This window comes from Coenobita brevimanus, chromosome 60 (assembly GCF_032717465.1).
Source record: "Coenobita brevimanus isolate Jiangsu-jjx chromosome 60, ASM3271746v2, whole genome shotgun sequence".
Taxonomy (NCBI): domain Eukaryota; kingdom Metazoa; phylum Arthropoda; class Malacostraca; order Decapoda; family Coenobitidae; genus Coenobita; species Coenobita brevimanus.
Window position 1 is genome coordinate 40,447,861 of NC_137013.1, and position 19,947 is coordinate 40,467,807.

The following is a 19,947-nucleotide window of genomic DNA, read 5'->3' on the forward strand; positions in this document are numbered from 1 at the left end:
GTTGCTGACTAACCCCAATTGGTCTGGCTGAGCAGACCCATCAACCACAGCCAATCAACACCCCAGGCAGGGCGGTCCCATGCAATGAAAATATGTTCCCTTGTGGTTGACAGCGCCTCACCATAGCGAGGTGTGGGGAATACTGCGGAGGTTTGGTTTCGCGATGGACTCGGCATATACATTTCTCCACCATGTTAACAGGTACACCATAGTAGGCTCCACTTCACCCTGTAACCTAGTTATATGGTTACTGTCCTGCTTTGGAACTTAGCTCCTGGGTTAGGGGAAACCATTAGATTTGTCATTCAATGCAGTGCCGCCTGAAATAGAAAGAAGAATAATACAATGTGACAGGAAGGAAAGGGAGAATTATGAAGAGAGGGCAGATATAGAGATAGAATGAGAAAGGGGAAGGATGAAGTAGGCAGCAAATCAACTGGGTAGATGATGGTAGCCACGACCTACCAATAATGAGGGTGTGCTGTAAAAGAGACAAAAAGACTGGATGGCAGTGCAGCTATCATTATTGTTGTTGTGGCCCCAGGCTCATCTGAATCTAAACCAACTGAAATGCAAGCTGAAATTACCTTTCTGCAGTCTACCATCTTCCTTCTGAGGGACAGGGAAGGAGCTGAGGGACCTTTAACTGCAGGGTTATACTTGTGTCACAACATGAAGGTGTTCCCTTCCCACACATATATTGAAATAAAAGATGAGAAAGCTGTGTGTCTATGTATGATGGTAATGAAAGAGTCTTCATAATTACATTCAAACATATAACGAAATCAAAGAAGCAAAAATAAATGTGAAACAGTATGACAGGTTAAAAGATTTGAGCATCAGTACAGTTCCGAGCTGATGAAGGGGGAACACTGTCTCAGCCCCGGTACACAAGGAGTGGGTTGCTTCTAGCTGACAGGTTACAACAGATCATTGGTTCTTTCATCATAACCCAGACATGGTTCTAGAAAAATATATTGATATTATACCGTCACCTGTTTGTTCACTGCTGACGACAAATGAGGAAAACACAGCAGTACTAACACTCAGCCAACCTGTTACACACAAACAGACACACTCACATGCACAAATGGTCACATACAGTCCTACTCACACACAATCATGCGCATGAAGTAGTCTGATAACTGCATGGTGAAAGTCATATTACTTTATCACATTTCTTCTAGGTGGATTGCATCATACTCAAATAAGTTCAATGACTGGAAACATCATCGTATCATAATTATTGTCAAACGAAAATGAAAACTCGTGTCATTCCACATGGCAACTCCTACTTTCCACCCTACCCATGTCCAACATCCCTGACTTCTATCGCTACACACTTTCCCCCCACCCTACATGTGTACCAATTCCTCCTTTTCGACTGTAGCACGGCATCTAGAAACAATTCAAATCTAATGCGCTCATGGTAGGATGGTTTTTCTACTTGATCCCCTCCAAATTTCCATGAGGTTGAAAGAATCTAACATCCTACACATTATTATTAATTTTCCATTTTTGGCAACCTTACAATCGCTCCACCTCCTGACCCCCTTCTTTTCCCACCAGTCCACGACCATTACCTAATTCAATGAGTATGAGTCGTCAAGTTAACATCTGCAAATTGTGCTAATAGACATGGATCACGGATTTACACCCAACTGATTCCCAGAGCTTACACAAACAACTCGACATTAGGCCAAGATCATTCACATGAAGTATGTAATGCTGATATGGTAACTATTATCACTCCCCTCTCCCTCCTCCTCGTCCTCCCCCCGACATCTCTGAGTTCGCCACCTCTGCTCACCTTCCTCTCAACGGCCACCAACTTCAATATCGCCCCCCCTACCCATGCCAGCATTCTCTCCCCCTCTTATGAATAGTAACCTGTCAGCTAGTAGCGATCCACCGCCTGTGTACCAGGGCTGACATAGCATTTCCCCTTCATCTGCTCGGAATTGTACATCATCACCATAGTCATCAGCCCGACCTCCTTTCCCACCCTAAGCTTGGTGAGGAGTAGAAATGTCCAAACAGCCCAAGTCTGCCAAATCCAATGGGCCATGCTTCCATTCACTCATCATTCAAGCCCCTGGAATTCTGGGTCTATCTGATACACCCAAAACAATCACCACATGCTGTAGCTTCACATAAACGTATCCAATAGAGTCAATCCAAACGGTGTCACGTTAAAAAGGGGTGCCAAATCCCTGATCATGCACTTCTCACAACATTCATCCAGCCTACTTGATCTTATGTCAGTCCCTTAGCTACACCAACTTCCATACCTCTCTTCCTCACACACACATTCACCATATTCCTCCACCTTCTCCTTGGTCTTCCTTGCCTCCTCCCTCCTTCAGATTTGCTCAGATGTACCTTTTTCACCACTCTGTTGTTATCCATTCCCTCCACATGACCATACCATCTTAGTACACTCTCTTCGATTCTGGTGTCCACAGACTTCCTCACTCCACATCTTTCACAAATCACATTATTTCATATCCTATCCACTCTCTGTACTCCACATACATTCCTCAGTAGTCCCTCTCCACTGCTCTCACTCCTGACTTCTCATTTTCATGTCACACCATAATCTCGCATCCATACGTTAAAACTGGCACTAACACTGCTTCCTGTAAGCCTCACACAGCTGCAACACTCAAACCTCAGTTTCTGATCAAGGCCTACATTGCCCAAGCTACATTCCTTCCTTGTGTCACTCCACTTTCCACTTCTTTTGCACATTTTCCTTTCTTTTCTATCACTGTACCCCATCACTTTACTCTCTTCTACATTTACTCTCAAGGCACGACACTCACAGACATCAGCAAAACTATGCACTAGCCTACCAAGTTCTTGTCCAGTATTAGCAAGTAGCACTGCTTCATCAGCATACAATAAATTTGAGATATTCCATCCATCACCATTCATTACCAAAGCCACTCCTCTCTTGATTACTCACGTGTTTACTTCTCTCATCATCCCATCCATATACCATACATTTTGAACAACTACGGGGATACCACACAACCTTGTCGCACGCCCACACCAATCATGAAACATTCACTTAGATACCCATTCACCCTTACACATGCTTCACTACCATCATAAAAACTCGATGGGTCCCAGCGCTTACCATCTACACCGTACATGTGCAAAATCTTCCACAATTACAGCCTTTTTCCATTCTGGCGGCACAGTTTCACTCATCCATGCCTTCTTACACATCTCCAACAAGCACTTCATTCTGCTCTCTCCACTACACTTAATCATTGCTGCACACACCTCATCAACCTCAGCTGCTTTCCCTTTTTTTCAGCCACTTCACTGGTTCTTCACCTGTGCAAGTGTCACGTTTCCTGGCACTGGATTCCTTCTCTGCACAACTCCAAAACCAATCATATTTACAGTGGCTCTGCTCTCTCTATTCCCTTTCATCAAGCTTTCAAAATATTGTTTCTATCTGGTCCTTACTTCATCCCCATGGGTTCATAATCTACCACTTACATCCTTCACACTTTCACATTTCTCTCCGCTGTAACTTGTACATTTCCGCATCTTTCCAAAATGACTTGCTATTTTTAGAGTAATATGCATTAATTTGTCTTCCTAGATCATCATTTACCTCCTTCTTTTTCCTCTTCACTAGTCTCTTTCTATGCTTCTTGCTCTCAATATATTCAATTCTTATTTCAGTTGAACCCCTGTCCTGTAACCACTCTAGCCACTTCTTCCTCTTTTTCTCCACTGCTCTCTTAAGCTCTTCATCTGTACAAATTGTACAAACTACAAATCAATGATATTATATGGGTTATGTTTTAAATAACTAGATACCATTTTAAACTTAACAGCTATATAATATAATCTTTAACCCCTACACACCGGGGGTTTTCCGATGTCGCATGCTCCTCCCTACGGGGGATTTCCGTGATTTTGGAAAAAACACCCTTACTTCAAACCCTAATATCTGCCAAACTATAACAGCTACAGAAAAAATTAAAGATACATAAGACTCAGCAACTCTTCCTCTTTCAAATGAAAATATCCCCATGTCTCCAGGTGGTACCGTCAATAAGCAAGGATAAGTTAAAGTTCAAAGGGTGGCGGGAAGACACTTGCGGCTATACATGTCAGCCGGTGTTGCTCCGCGCCCAAAATTGTGACAGCTATGCATGTCAACCGGCACATAGGGGTTAAGAAGTGCAGTACAAAAGTACATGATGCACAGGCTTCAGGGCCTTTAGTTAATGCTCTTGGTGTGGTATAGTGAGGGAGGGTGATTTTGTGTTACAGGTTGGAGTGGGGTTGTGTGGCTTCAGCAAGGTCATTAAAGTCAAAGTATAGTGAAGCATTTTGTTTCTACAGATCACTAGTGAGAAAGACGAGGCCATTCCTACAGGTGCTTCCATATCTAAAAAGATTAAGTACAAAACAGTCAATAGCTAACTTTGTTATGCTTAATCAGCAAATTCTGCCCTATATATAACACATATAATTTACCCAAATTCAATATAAAGCTACATCCAGCTAAATTCTACAATGTAAATAAGAGTACCCAGTACCACTACTGGAGTAATGCACAAAACCAAAAGACCAAAGTGTGTATCATACATAAGATGGCCTGAGTGAAATAATAGATACATAGGAAAAAATTGTATATTGTGTCAGCTGTAGGAAGTCAGTGTGCTGGTATTCTTACATACTGCATACCCTCCATTTATGTGTTTTTGAAAACCAATCCCAGAGGGGTTGATTGTATAACAAATCCAGCACTGTTGCAATCGTATAAGCAGAGAATAACTATCATGTAATGAGAAATAGGGCATCACGGCATCCATAAAATCAAAACACAATCATAAAATGAAAAATGGCTCTACGTTCTTAATGATCGTATAACCAAACGAACGTATACCAAGTGATCATATACTGCTGTATTCATAATCACAATGATGTAATTTCATATCAAAGACAGCTAACAACTATGAATGGAAGAAGGACAGGAACACATGAGGCGTTGAGAATAGTAGTGACGTAAGCGCCACCTCGGACGATTTTCAGTTATGTACACCATTGTCTTCCCCCGGCCTTCCTCTGTCTGCGGCAACAACTAAACAGCCAGAATTCAACCCGGAAAATGGTCGAAAACCCTTTACCTTAGAGTGGTACCTGCAGCTCTACGCGCGTCACCCCAAAAAATGTTCTCAAGTTGACTCTGCCTAGCGTAAGCGCCACGGGCAGCCAATGGCATGAGGGAACTTGCTCCTGCCGTTGAGTTATTATAGCACTTTCTTCCTCCTGTGCCTGGACACACAACCGAGTAGTCAGAAGACAACTCGCAACACGGTCAAAATCCCTATAGTATTGAAGGTATTACCGACCCTATGGGCTCACCCAGAAAAATTGCACTCAGAGTTTACCTCCGTGAGCGTATCCACCAGTGCCAGAAGACGCGGGGCTGAGCAGCCAATGGAAGGCGGGAACGAGCTCCCGTGACTGATGACGCCCCGTTCTCGCCTCTTCCCTTCTCCCCGACTACCACAGTCGTCCTACCTCCTCCCTCCCCACCACACTGAAATTTATTGATTTTCCTTTTTTTCTGTGTGTGTTCGTAAGAACGTTTGTGCCGGCGGTATGAGTGATTCAACGGAGAGTGAGGATGACCCTGGAGTGCCTCTAAGTAGAAAAAGAGGGCCCCAGTGCAGTGAGTGGCGGTCAAACGTGGTGAAAAAGAGACGCAATCTAGGTGAAGCGTATGTGAGTAGGGTCAGTATGTGCAAAATCCGGTGATTTTACGTAAATTTTTTTTTTTTTAAGATCTACCTATGGAGAAAAACGCAGTTAATGTGGCAATATTCAGATTGTGGTATATGAATGTATTACTGTATGGAAAGCCCTGTAATAGAGCTTCAATTTAAAAGAAACACGAGCTTCCTATCATATCCCACTATAAAGTTATCACAGTCTGAAGATTGCAAAACTTTAAGTACGTTTTTCTCCATTGTTTATATATGGTGTTTACGTCATTACTATTCTCAACGCCTCACATATGATTGCCAGAGAGAATCTAATAGAATCATGTGTGTCAAAAGAAAGAGGACAATTATAAATATGGCTCAGTCCTATAAATATGCAATTAGATATGCACAACAAGGGAAAAGGATGCACCCATGGGGAGTGAAGAGTGGAAAACCCACCTGTTTGACATGCGAACCAGATCAGCTCGGCGCCAGGTGAGGGCCCCGCGCATTTGTTTCTCCAGGTACTCCTTTACCTCCCCCTTCAGACCTGAATGACATAAGCAACACAAATCACTCATCAATATACCCAGAGAATGCACGATGATGATGAAGAACAGCCTTTCAATTCAGTGATGTATTTTTAGTTACTCATGCTACTGTCAGACATTTCATTTGGCTTAAGAGAGTTTTCTTACACTATATGGCTTAGACACAACCTTCATTAATCTCATCACTACTAGAAATCCTTCCTGAGTGGAATAAAATAATCTTGTGGCAGTGTGGTAAAAAAAAAAAAAAAAAAAAAAAAAAAAAAAAAAAAAAGTCCATCATAGTGAAGGGTCAAGATTACAAACCTATAATAATGAAATGATGTAAGACACATCATCATCATATACTGATCTTTTTTTCTCACACAGAATCTCCACATGTCAAATTTCTAACCTCTGGTTGAAAATAAATGCAAATTTTATATACATTACAGCTCTGAACAGTTAAATTATCTTTACATGACTACTAAGTACAGTAAAGCCCCATGTTTCCCATCAAATTGGTTCCGTAAAAAGTACCACAAACCATGGGGCACTGATCCTATAGGAAATAGGCTAACTGGTTCCAGGTCCCATGCCAACTTGCCCTCAAACCCATTATGTAATGTAAAATTTGCTGATCACATCCGAAAAGAAACCAGTATTAATACAAAGTACATAATAGGCAAGAAAACTCACTTGGAAGGCTGGACTGAGATGCTTAATGGATGGGATGGGGGTGTAATTTTCAGGGCAGGTGGTGAGGCTACTGTGCCATGCACCTCTGACACCTCCACCCTCCTCTGCCTCCGTCTCTTTACGCAACACATCCATCCTGTGCTGCACGTCTTCTGCGGCAATGGCAGCAATCTAGTAACGATTGCTTTTCATGTGCGCGGTTTGCTTACATTTTCTTGCCGTGAACAGGGGGAGGGTTCATGCCAAACCCAGTGTTTGGGAATACAGTAAACTTCTGATTATCCAGCATAATAGAGCCAAAGGCCTGCCAGATACTGTTAAAATGCTGAGTTAAGCAAAGTCCTCCCTAGGGGCCCCTAACCCCCCAACCCTTTAACACTTATCCACTGTCTAACCCCAACAAAAAAAATTAAAATAACAAATAACAGCTAACAGATGTTCCTAATAATTAAGTACTGTAATGTTCTGTTAAGTACATTGTAATATTATGTACAGAAGTAATTTCATGTTGACGATGGGGATAATCTCAAAGTCCCCCCTCCAGCCGGAAGACTCGTTTTCTTTCACCTGTCAGTAATGTATAAACACACACATTGTAAGCACAATAACTCATTGAAAAGCAGCTAAAAGACATTCCAAATATTGAAATACTGTATGTACTGTGAAGTACACTGTAATTTTCTGTACAGAAACACATTTCATGTTGATGGTGGTGATGATGATGGTGGTGGTTGTGTTGTAAAGACATTATTGGAGAATACTGTACAATAATGCCTAAAACAATCAAAACATAACAAAAACAGAAAAAAAACATCAATAAAATGAAGCATGGTTCACTGTACTGTACTATACTCTGTACATTATACAGTACCTTCACTGATCGAAATTCTGAATGACTCCGCCACACAGAACAAAACAAAACTTTCATCTCACAGTAGCAAGGACGAACTTCAACTGGGAAGAACAGTTGTCTAAATGATTTTTTATTTTGTTAAAAATTCCTTCGTAGCATGGTTATTTTCTTAGTATAATAAACACATTTTCATCAACTCTTCTAGTTCAATAACAATTTAATCGAAATTTCTTTCCAATACACTTTCATCGGTGCCTTAGCAGACGCCAACAATCACTTGTACAGTACAGTAATGTACACTTCTGAACACTCTGTTGTACTTACTGGAGAGGACAGGAGAGGGGGAGCTGCAGTACAACGTGTAAGAGAACCACAGCAGCACCAGAAGGCCAGCCAGGTTTTGGAGGGAAACCCATCGCAACATTGCCATTTAATAATAATACTGCTATGGAGGAGAAACAGAATCCAATATAGGCTCGTTTGTATACTGACACTGGAGGAATACAGTGGAGAGAGAGAGAGAGAGAACATCCACCTTCCTGCTCCCAGCCAATGAAAACTCTGCATTATAATTCTCCCTCCCCTGCCTTAACCTATCAAAACTCTTCCACTCTCCTTACCACTGCATCTCCCCACCAACACCCTGTGAGCTGCTAGGCCCACCAACCAACAATGCTCCCTCCCTCCCTCACTTTCATGTTAAAGAACGGTATAACCCCAATCTTTTTGTGTACTCTATTGTGTACTGTACTGTGTATAGTACTTATTTCAATCTGTACATGGATGGGGTTATAAAAGTGATACAAGGTAGGGTGGTGGATGTTGGAGCGGCCCTAATGAGAGATGGCAGTGTGTGGAAACCCCCTGTGCTGTTATTTGCAGATGATAATGTGTTATTAAGAGAAGATGAAGGGGAGCTTCAAGGCTTGGTGGATGAGTCTACGAGTGTAGGAAATGGAATCTACAGGTGAATGTAGGGAAGAGTAAAGTTATGGTCTTCGAGAGAGAGGAAGTCAGTGAATGTATACTGAGGTAGGATGAGGAGGAAACCGAGAACGTCAGTGCGTCTAAGTACTTGGGAGGTGTGATGAGTAAGGATGGATGTTTGGAGGTTGAAGTGCTTGAAGGGATGCAACAGGGAGGAAAGGTTGCTGGTTCATTGAAAGCAATGATAAGAAACAGGGAAGTGAAAATGGAAGTGATAAGAGTTACTACATGACAGTACTGTGATACCAACTCTAATGTATGAAAGTGAAGCTTGGAACTTGTTTGAGGGACAGAAATCAAGAGTGAGAACAGGGGAAATAAGTTATTTGAAAGGAGCATGTGAAGTCACATGGAGAGACAGACTAACAAATGGAGAAGTGAAGGAACGTTGTGTGGATGTGGTACGAAACGTTAGGAGAAACACATCGAGGTGGTTTGGCCACGTGGAGAGGATGGAGAGTGAGAGACTGACGAGGAGAGTGTATGTGAGCGAGGTGGAGGAGGAGAGAGAGAGGGGGAGGCCAAGGATGAGATGGAGGGATAGAGTGGAGAGGTATATGAGAGAGGGGGATGTGAGCTGGGAGCAGGGCAGTGAAACGGCAGGGGACAGGGCAACATGGAGGCGATTTGTTTGTGGCCACGCCTTATGGGAATAAGGCATCTGGCAACAGATATAGAGAATTTCTTTATTTTCTTTTTTTGTGATTATGGATGGATGTGTGATGACAACTCTCTCATGCAGGATAACAATGTACTTTTAGACAAAAGAAAGGGTCCTTCATGCCAGATAGAGTCAAAGATATTATGCTTACTGCAAGGTACAAGTACTGGTACCATTTTAGTTCAGCCATAGGCCATGCCAGATCATGTCTTACGCCAGACAATGCCGAGAAGGATAATCTGAAGTTTACTGTACTTGCAGGCCACCGCTAACCACGAAACCACGGACGAAGATGTCGCTAAATGTGGGGCTTTACTGTACTTAAATACTTACATCTTCTATACATTCTACAGGGAACTCAGTGAAGTATTTTAATATCAAGAGAACCAAATATTTCAATTTAAAAAATTTACAACTACAGTACTAATATCAATACTGTACTACATCTCAGGTTCCCATACAAAGAAATATTTAGAACAGAGTACAACTGGTATACATTTTACTTTGAGAATTTTTAAAATGCAATATCCATAATAATGTAAAGCTTGGGAAACTATGGGGAGATTTTCACACAGTACTACAATAAAACACTTACTGTCAGGGAATCCGCCCTCAGTGTCGTGCAAGAAGTTGAGGCTGGTGATGCAGGAGGTGTTGAGGAATTCCTGCATCTTGCCCAGTGACACTCTGTACAATATAACAACACAATTACCAACACACACAATAACCACAACATTCTCACACTTATATAGCTGATCATATTTCACAGTATCAGTTCTATATAGAGCTAGGTGGTGGCGACCATCAGCCACTCATTTGATGTAATGCCGCCTACTTCTTCCTTAGCCTTTATCATTCTTTTTCTGTGCCTGCCCTCCTCTTTTCCTACTTCTCCCATCTTTCCTGTCACTTCCTATTGCTTTTCTTTCCTTTACAGGTGGCTTTACATTGTATGACGAACCAAATGGTTCCTGTAAGCTTAGAAACCATTTACAATGCTGAGTGGTAACCATATAACCAAACCATACGTGTTCCCTATGTGTCAGCAAGTGGGTTGGTGGAGGGTTAGTGCCCCTCCCCATAAAACAAATAACTCAAAGTCAAATGGCCACCCTTTATGGGATTATGGCATCTGGCAATAGATAGATAGATATATCAGTTCTATAACATGACTACAAGGTCACCCAATAACCATCTGCTTACTGTATACAGGTATTTTGTACTTTTCTTTACAGATGTTCTTCACATACTCCTACTTGATTCAGCCAAATCACTGATTATCATGTGAGAAAAAAATAAAAGAGTTGAACTCTTTCATATGCTCCTCTGCAAATAATTCACTCAACCTATCCCATGTTTGCCTGTTCATCAACTTTGATACCTTGCTTTCCCACTTATTCAGTTCTTATATCTGACCACTTTCTCACTGGTCTGCCTTCTACCTTCAAACTCACTTAAATCATGCCTGTTTTACTATGCAATCTATGTTCAATCTCTTCATGTGACCACTAGCAACAGATGCTGTCTTCCTTCTTATTTATCATAAAAGACTTCTTAAACCCTCATTCTTCAGTAAAACACTACGTGATAATTTCCACACTAATAGGCAAATGCTTCACTACAAGTGGACTTCACAAAGCTAAACAACTGCGATCTCTTTAAGGCAATGTAAAAATGAGATGTCTCCTTTCTGAAGGAAAAAAAATGAAGAAGAAATAATCTAATGAAAGGGATTAAATATGCAATGCACTGCAAATAATTAATGCATTGTACTCCACTCTCTCTTGGTATAAAACTGTCATCTCTCCATCTTGATTACTCAAATATACTGTACAAAGGGATTAACATTAAAATATGGTGCTAGTGATGACAGCATTATGCAAAGGACATACAGCCAGAGTACTGCACTGTCTTTATTCTGTGATTTAATTATACACTGCAAAATTATGAAATTCATTCTAAGTTACAGTTGATGAAATAGAGGGTTATTAATACCACAACCCAAACCATCTTTCCCACTAATTATTTGGGTGGGTAGGATCCAGAAACAGCAGTATGAAAATAAGAGACGAATCAAGGAGTATCCAGCCAGCATCTATATAAAAAGTCATTGGTAAATGCCAGCAATGTGTTTTTAAAAAATTACATCTTTTCAAACAACCAGTAACATAAACTGGTGAAACCTGGAAAATCAGCTTCACAGGTGGCAATGGACCTTTCACGTTCACTGTGGGTCTGGAAGAATATTAAAGAACATGAAATAAGGCAACATAAGAGGATTAAAAGTAATAAACTTGCGACAAGGAAATAAATCAACTGGCCTACCTTGTTCCATTGATGTAACCACTCTTCAACTTCTTCAGTGTGGAGATCATCGCTGGTGGGATTTTACCATCCTCTATACGACAGGGCAGGATATGGAGGAGAGGGACAAACAAGTTACAATGGCATCAAAATTAAGCCCTTCAGGCAAATGACACAATTTTTTTCTACTCTTGTTACTATCAGATAATCTTATTCAGAATTAGAGTCCCCTAGCAATGAAGGAGTTGGTAAGGTAAAAGCTGTATCAAACCCCTCCAGAAGACAAGGCTCTCCTATGTTAAAGACAATAATATATACAAATAAATGCCAAGAACAAACAAAAAATATATATATCATCTAACTGAAAGGATTAAGGGGAATTTTACTGTAAAACTATACCTAATAAACAATAATACTAGAATAAGATTCTGTAGTTTCTATAAGTCTTAATGACAGTCCATGTCTTAGATGAGAAAAAGATGTCTACAATTTAGCATTTCAAAAGAATGCGTGTTAAAATATTATGCAAATTCAAGGGATAGCCAAGAACCCATCAATATCACACTTTAAAATAAGTATAACAAAATGATACAAGTACTACATCTGGCTGTGAGAAATAACAACTGTACTGTGGCAAAGTTCATCATTATTTCATTCCAATAATGAAAAAATAAATTATTCATCTCTTCAAAAATATATACAGTATGTCTTTCCAGCATATTTCATAAGGATTAAATTTCCATGATACATGCCATCAGAGAGATAAGATTTGAAACCTCCACACAGCATGTACTCAGTGTTTTGAACTTGCTTTGTTTATAAATCACTTTCACTACAGACACTGCTCAAGATACCTTGAATGAATGAATAAATATAATATGCATGTATGTTTCTGGGAAATTGTGTAACCAGTGATTTCATGAAGTCCACAGGGAATCTAGGGACTTCATGAAATGAGTTTACATTAGGATGGGTTCATTAAGGTTAGGTTAATTTAGGCTGCAGTTAGGTTAGGCTGGGATAATCTGGGTTAAGTTTAGGTTAAGTCAGGCTTCTAGGTCAGGTAAATGCTAAGTTATGTTAAGCAATCATAAATTAACCTAACCTAAACTTAACCTAAATTATCCCAGCCTAACCTAACGACAGCCTAGCTTAACCTAACCTTAATTATGTATGTATATATATATATATATATATATATATATATATATATATATATATATATATATATATATATATCCAACCATTCATCCATCATACAATCCTATATTGCCCCATGAGGAGAGTGGGAGCCCGGGGCTAGGCAGTTGGTCCCGACATTTAAGATGAGAGTGACCAGCCACACTCATGCCTGAGTGGCATTACATGAGCAATCAACCCCAACCACCCCTTGGATATAAACCTTCTCTGGCTCAATCCGATTAGAGTGCAATAATTACCCACTAAACCACCAGGCGCCAAAATTTGGTTATATGGTTACTACCCAGCATAGTAAATGGTTTCCTGGTGTACAGGAAACCATTTGACTTGTCACTCAGTGTAGAGTCACCCACATGCAGAAGGAAGAGGAAAGAATGAAGGAAAGAAAGACAGAAGAGGATGAAAGGAAAGGAGGATGGAGGAGAGGAAAGGCCAGACACCGGAGAGCAGAACTACATCAAGTGAGTGGATATATATCTATATATCTATATCTATCTATCTATATAGATAGATAGATAGACAGATATATATCTATATATATCTATATCTATCTATCTATATATATATATATCTATCTATATCTATCTATCTATATATATACTGTATATATAAATAAAATCATACTATGACTACTGGTACATATACACAGCAAGCAGTCCAATTTTCATCCTTAATAATGCATGAAGATTCCAAGCAAAAATATTCATAATGCCTGAAGGGATTAATAAACATGGAGTAATGTCACGAAAAATAAAATGGGTTTAATACACCCACAAGTAGAAGAAGAAAAGTTACAGGATATAATGGAAGATGAGGGTATTGGACTCTGTGGTTGAATAGAGGAAATGACACGTTAGTACAGTTAAAGAAAGCCAGATTTTGTTAACTATAAACAAAGCTGGAAAACACACATTTATAAAATTTAATAAACCACATCAGTGGAAATATGATGAAACATGGAAACATTTTAGATACTGCACACATAATTTACACTAATTTCTTTACTAAGCACAAGATCAATAACAACTGACAACTATATGAGAAGCCAAAACATAAAGAATAAAAAATCTATCAACCCTTTGAGCACAGGGACATCTTTTTCATTTTATTCTTCCCATCTCCTAATGATTTTATTCAGCCCGACAAGCTTTATGACTTGCAGGGGTTAGATATTGCATTAACAAACCCTTCAATATATCAGGCTTTTCTGAAGCTGAATAAAATTGTCAGGTAACAGCAAGAACCAACTAAAAGGATGTCATAAGGATCCAGAGGGTTAACCTTAGTTCACTACACCAACAGTCTGCCACAATAAAATACAGTCCTGAATGTACTACTACTTACCAATTTTCATATACAAAAAGCTAACACAATTCAGCCTATGCTGTAAATGTAAAGCTGTCACATGCCAAAACTCAATAAGCAAAAGTGCATACATACACACACAGAAACATCATACACATCCACTGGCATCCACATCACCCACCCACCCCCACACACACACATTCATTGTCAAGACCATCTGTTTCAAGCAGTTAAATGAAAACACATAGCTGCTGTGAAATGCAATACTCATTTTAGACCAATGATCAAATTTTATACAAACAACTTACATCTGTAACATATATATACAGTATAAGTCCAACCATCCCGCACCTACAGTATAGGACTATGCCGATGCTGAATAACCAAATTTGCTGAATAATCGAAAAACCCACCACTCAGCACCTCACATGTATTGGTGAACACTGTCATCACTACTTATGTTATTATATATGTGTCTGGAGAGAGTACTCTATACTGTAAGATACTGCCTAATACTGTAATCAATACAGTACTATACCTGAATCTGAAAAATATAGAAATTAGTGAACATATACATGTGTAATGACAAAACAGGTCTAAAAGTCACAGATAACACTTCCTGGACTGCCCAGATGATTTGGAATATACAGTAAAACCTCGATATAACAGACTTCAATAGACCGGAATTTGCTTTTATCGGACTCAAGGAGCTACCAGACTAAATTCCAATATATCGGAAAAAGCCCGATAAAGCCAGAAGCAGTCTGGACTGCCTGACCACTTCAGTAATGTTCACCACAATATGGTAAATAAAAGACATGTTTATCAGTGTACTGTCCAGTATTATTATATACATTATACCATTTGATTTCTGTAGTGAAGTTATAACACAGTACAGTACTGCAAAGGTAGTCAAACCTTGGGCCCCAATTAGTCCGTTACAATGAGGTCTCACTGTATGCTGAACAATCAAAGACTTTCGTAAATGGGATTATTTCAAAACTGCTGAAATATCGGATTTACCGAATAATCAAATGCTGAATAATTGGACTTTTACTGTATATGTACTGTATACGGTAAGCTACCGTGTGTGGGAAAGTGCTTGTTTAAAGATAAGTACTTATTTTAATAATTAAAAAAAAATGTAATATACACTATGTAAAAGGCTGGGTTTATTAAAATGTGCAATAAATTTACCTACTTATACTTTGTACTGGTACAGGTAAAAATAAATAATAATAAATAAAAAGATATTAAGACATGGTTGGGCATGATATGTAAATGTGGCAATGTGAACTTCTATTCAACAACACAGTATAGTATTACTGTACTGTATTTGTTTTACAATGGCAACTGGTAATCTTCAACTTAAACTTTCAAACAGGGATTAAAAAAAAAAAAATCCTAAATCATGACAAACCAATATCATTTGTTTCCACACCATTAAAAAAAAATAAAACTAACATAATGTCCATACTAAATTTCAAAACTGATGACATAACATACTAGTGACCATGGACCAGTGGGCAAGAAAGTTATGCTTTATAAGTTATGTTAATAAAAAAATATAAATAAATAACTAAAAGGAAATAAGCAAAAGGCAAAATGCTTTTAAAAAACACAATAAAGCAAATTATTAAAATGCTGCACTTCTGAGGTGACTGGGAAGAGGACCAGTACAGTATACCCAAACAGTTAACAATGGAAAAATTTCTATTCTAATCACTCCCTCAGATACAAAGCTTCTACAAACAGAGTACAGGATATTCCTGTTCCACTGTGACAACAACCTTCAGTATGCCTTGTTTATTAAAACCTATCACCATACCAACACCAACACCAAATTCCAGAAGGAATCACTCAACATGGAACTATCCAAAAACAGCCTTAACCACAGTCTTACCTGCCTGTTGTCTAACATTTTGGTCCCTTTGTCATCACTGTCTTCTGTTCAACAAACTTGTCCTATTCTCTTGCTCTCAACTGGGAAATTCACGACAAAGCACTATCAATTTATATCCCATTCCCCCTCTTTTCACTACAGTGAGCTTGAGTACTGGTACTGAAAATGGTCTAACCCACCATCAAAATCATCATTACCTATTTAACCATATTCATACAGGGTAGGGGAAATCCATTCAGTCTCACTGATAATGCCAGTCAGGAGTTTAATTCCAAAAGCACAAAGTTGTCAGCAGCAAATGAAGGGAAGTCAGGTTGTCACGTCAAGAGAAGCACATCAAAAGCTGGGGAGAAAATATTTCAGGCCATCTGCCTAATGTAACATGTCTTTTCTGACCTAGCTTGACCCAATCCCAAAGCCTTTAGACTGCTATCTTAACCATGCCTACAAAATAAGATGGACAACACAACATGAGCCGAGAGGTTACATTTCAAACCTAACCTGTCCATCTCAGCCTAACCTAAACTATCCTGACATACCATCGAGGTAAGCCGGACGAAACTTAAAGCAGACGATGGGGCGGCCCAAACACTTCCAGGTGGAGGCCACGTATTCCATTGCAACGCCGAAGAAGTAAACACCCAGGTCCACGTCGTTAGATAGGTAGCTCTCATCATTCTCAAAATACTGAAGTAGGATTTATAATTTTTGAGGGATATTCAGTAGGGAAAGCCTTAGCCACAGGAAGAGAAGGAAGAAAGGAGAATGCAATAGGGAAGCCATACAACATTGCATAAGAGACTAATCATACAGCATGCAATAAGGAAGCAGCACGAAAAAATCATCAACGATTTGGATAAATTAATCCCATCAGTATGGTGATGTCTTTTTCATTATGTTCCTGTTGCTCTCAATTGATTTTATGCTGCTTAGGGTGGATTTTCCAAACTGGAGGTGTTAGATACTATACAGCATTCATTAACCTTTTCATTAATTGAATGCTTTCTCATCACCACCATCATCAATCCTTAAAAATTTAATAATAATAAATAATAAGGCAACATAGGATATATACTAAAACAGATATCACCAGATTTAAGAGGTTACCATACATCATGCTTCTCAGAAAGGATCCAAGTACTCCACTCTGATATGCAATGACGGATGGATTCTGTTAAAAAAAAAGTATGAAAATATCACACCATGCAACCTCTACAGCAAGAGTTAATATAAGACTGTGATATGCTCCTTAATACATTCACATAATCTGTGTAATGAATAACACAGGATGTTCAAAATGATCATAACACATACAAGCTAGATAGGAAATAAAATACACTGGTTAGAAATACCTGCAAGAATATAAGAAACAAAAAAATGGTAAGGGTTTCTTTGTATATAAAATACTACTAATACAGAATAAATAATGAACAATCTGAAAAAAAGGAAAAAGAGGAAGAAAACTGATGCATGAAAATATATATATATATATATATATATATATAAAGGAAAAAAACATAAAAAAATAAAGGAAGTGACAACAGGCTCTATAAAGATCCCTCATAAAAGGCCTCTGGGCTAAACAAGCATATCAAATCTAAATTAATTACTCAAGTATAAGAATAAAATTATGGCTAACCATTTATGAATAAAATCATGGCTAACCATAGCATAGCATTTGTATCCTGAACACAACTGGACAGCACTACAATCCATGAAGCTTGAGTTCAAATATCAGCATTTGCACTCTCACCCTCTCTAATTACCCACATGCACACCCAGAGGGGAGATGCACAGTATGGTTTTATGCTCTACCTACAGACAAAGGCATTGACAAAGAGCCTACACATAGTGGCACTGTGCTACTTGGATGGAGCTAAGCAGTTGTGGCATTCACCCAGGAGTCAAACCTCCTATCTACCTACACCTAACCATGGGGAAGGACCCTGGTTCGACTGGCAGGGTGCTGTATACCACAAGGGGACATCAGTTCCCTATGTGATGTATGACAAAAATTGTACTATACCAGTAGGATGGCCTCAAAGAAGCAGTTACTTACCTATGGTCAAAGGGTCTGCTCAGCCAGATGGACTGAGTTAAGCAACAACAACAACAACCTTAAGACATATCAGAGGAAAAGAGAATTCCCATGAACAGTTATGGACACATTTGCCTGATATTTAACCTCGTTCTATTTCTCATTTCCCTCCGAAGGCTAACATTTTAAAGATAAGACTGGTTTGGTATGCATCAGGGACGAAAGTGACTGATACGCCTTAAGTGCAATGCAGACACAAGGTGAATAGTCACTGAACTTTTGTCCTGATTGTACAATCTCCTCCCCAATCCTGTGTTGCATGAGGTATGGGACTGCTTGAACTCATTCTGGACGATGGGGTTACTGTTGCCCTCCGCCAATATAAGGAGGGGAAAGTTTCTGGCACAATATTCCTCCTCTCTTTTAGTTGATATTTACAGCAGGCTGGGATTATATGGTTAGTGTTCCTTTCTTCTCACTGATTAAAAAAAAGAACACCCAAAAAATTGCTTATGACTATTATAAAATGTTTTTATTTGACAGAAGCCATAAAATATACCATCATCATCATCATCATCCGGACCTCCTTTCCCACCTCTAGAGCAGGGTGAGGAGTTGCAGTGTCCAGACAGCCAAAGTTTGCCCAATTCAATGAGCCATCTTTCCATTCACTCATCATTCAAGCCCATGGAACCCTGGTTCCATCTGATAGGTCAAAAGGTTTCACCACATACTGTAGCTTCACATATACCTATCCAACAAAGTCAATCTAAATGCTGTAACGGTAAAAAGGGGTGCCAAATCCCTGGTCATGCGCTTCTCTGCACAAAATTCATCCAGCCACCTCGATCTCTTGTGAGTCCCTTTGCCTTACCAACTTCCATACCTCTCTTCCTCTCACACTCATCCACCACATCTCTCCACCTTCTTGGCCTACCTCGCCTGCTCCCTCCTTCAAATTCACTAAGATATACGGTACCTTTTTCACCACTCTATTGTCATCCATTCTCTCCACAAGACCATAACACCTTAGTACATTTTCTTCGATTATGGTGTCCACAGACTTCCTCGCTACGCACCTTTCACGAATCACATTATTCCGTATCCTATCCACTCTCTGTACTCCATATATATTCCTCAACAGTCCCACCTCCACAAAATATACCTAATACCGATTAACACCTATCACTGGTACTATATTGTAAGATATTGTCACAGGGCACAGTAGCTACTAATTTACTCAATATTCCTAGGAGTGTATCCCAGCTTACCACATGACAAAATTCTGCTTTAAGGAATGAACTATCCTCAGCCCTTCCACAAAAATGGGTTTCTACAGTACAGGGTCAGAGGCAAGAATAAGTAAGGTGGAGCAGCCTGGGACTCTGTTACAAGTGTATCCAGTTCAAACCTTCAACCGTCCAAGATACTTTGGGAGAAGGGTGGCTCAGTGGTAGAGCACCTGACTCAAGACTGAAGGGTCGAGAGTTCATGCCCTGTCCAGGTAGCTGCCCTGCAGGGAGAAGTAGCACTCTCCCATCACCTAGCAGTGTAGCAGCCGTGGCTCAGTGAGTTACAGCACTCTGCTCTGGCCGAAGGGTTGGAGGTTTGAGTTCACCCAAGGGTCACTGGTAGACATCAGGAAGGGTATCTGGTCATAAGTGCTACACACTCCAAACCTACGTCCTCTACCCAGCGTCAATGCCTTAGCCCTTATCAAAAAAAT

General features: G+C 39.7%; 1 protein-coding gene across 1 annotated transcript in view; it reads right to left on the reverse strand.

Moving 5' to 3' along the window:
- LOC145403244 (putative phosphorylase b kinase regulatory subunit alpha) overlaps positions 1-19,947 on the reverse strand; it is a 114,981-nt gene that overhangs the window by 64,447 nt on the left and 30,587 nt on the right. Inside the window, exons 12-14 of the mRNA XM_080275059.1 lie at positions 11,797-11,869; positions 10,067-10,158; positions 6,201-6,291 (exon numbers count right to left, since the gene is read on the reverse strand). Coding sequence (XP_080131185.1) covers positions 6,201-6,291; positions 10,067-10,158; positions 11,797-11,869 — 256 coding nt within the window. The remainder of the gene's footprint in view (positions 1-6,200; positions 6,292-10,066; positions 10,159-11,796; positions 11,870-19,947) is intronic.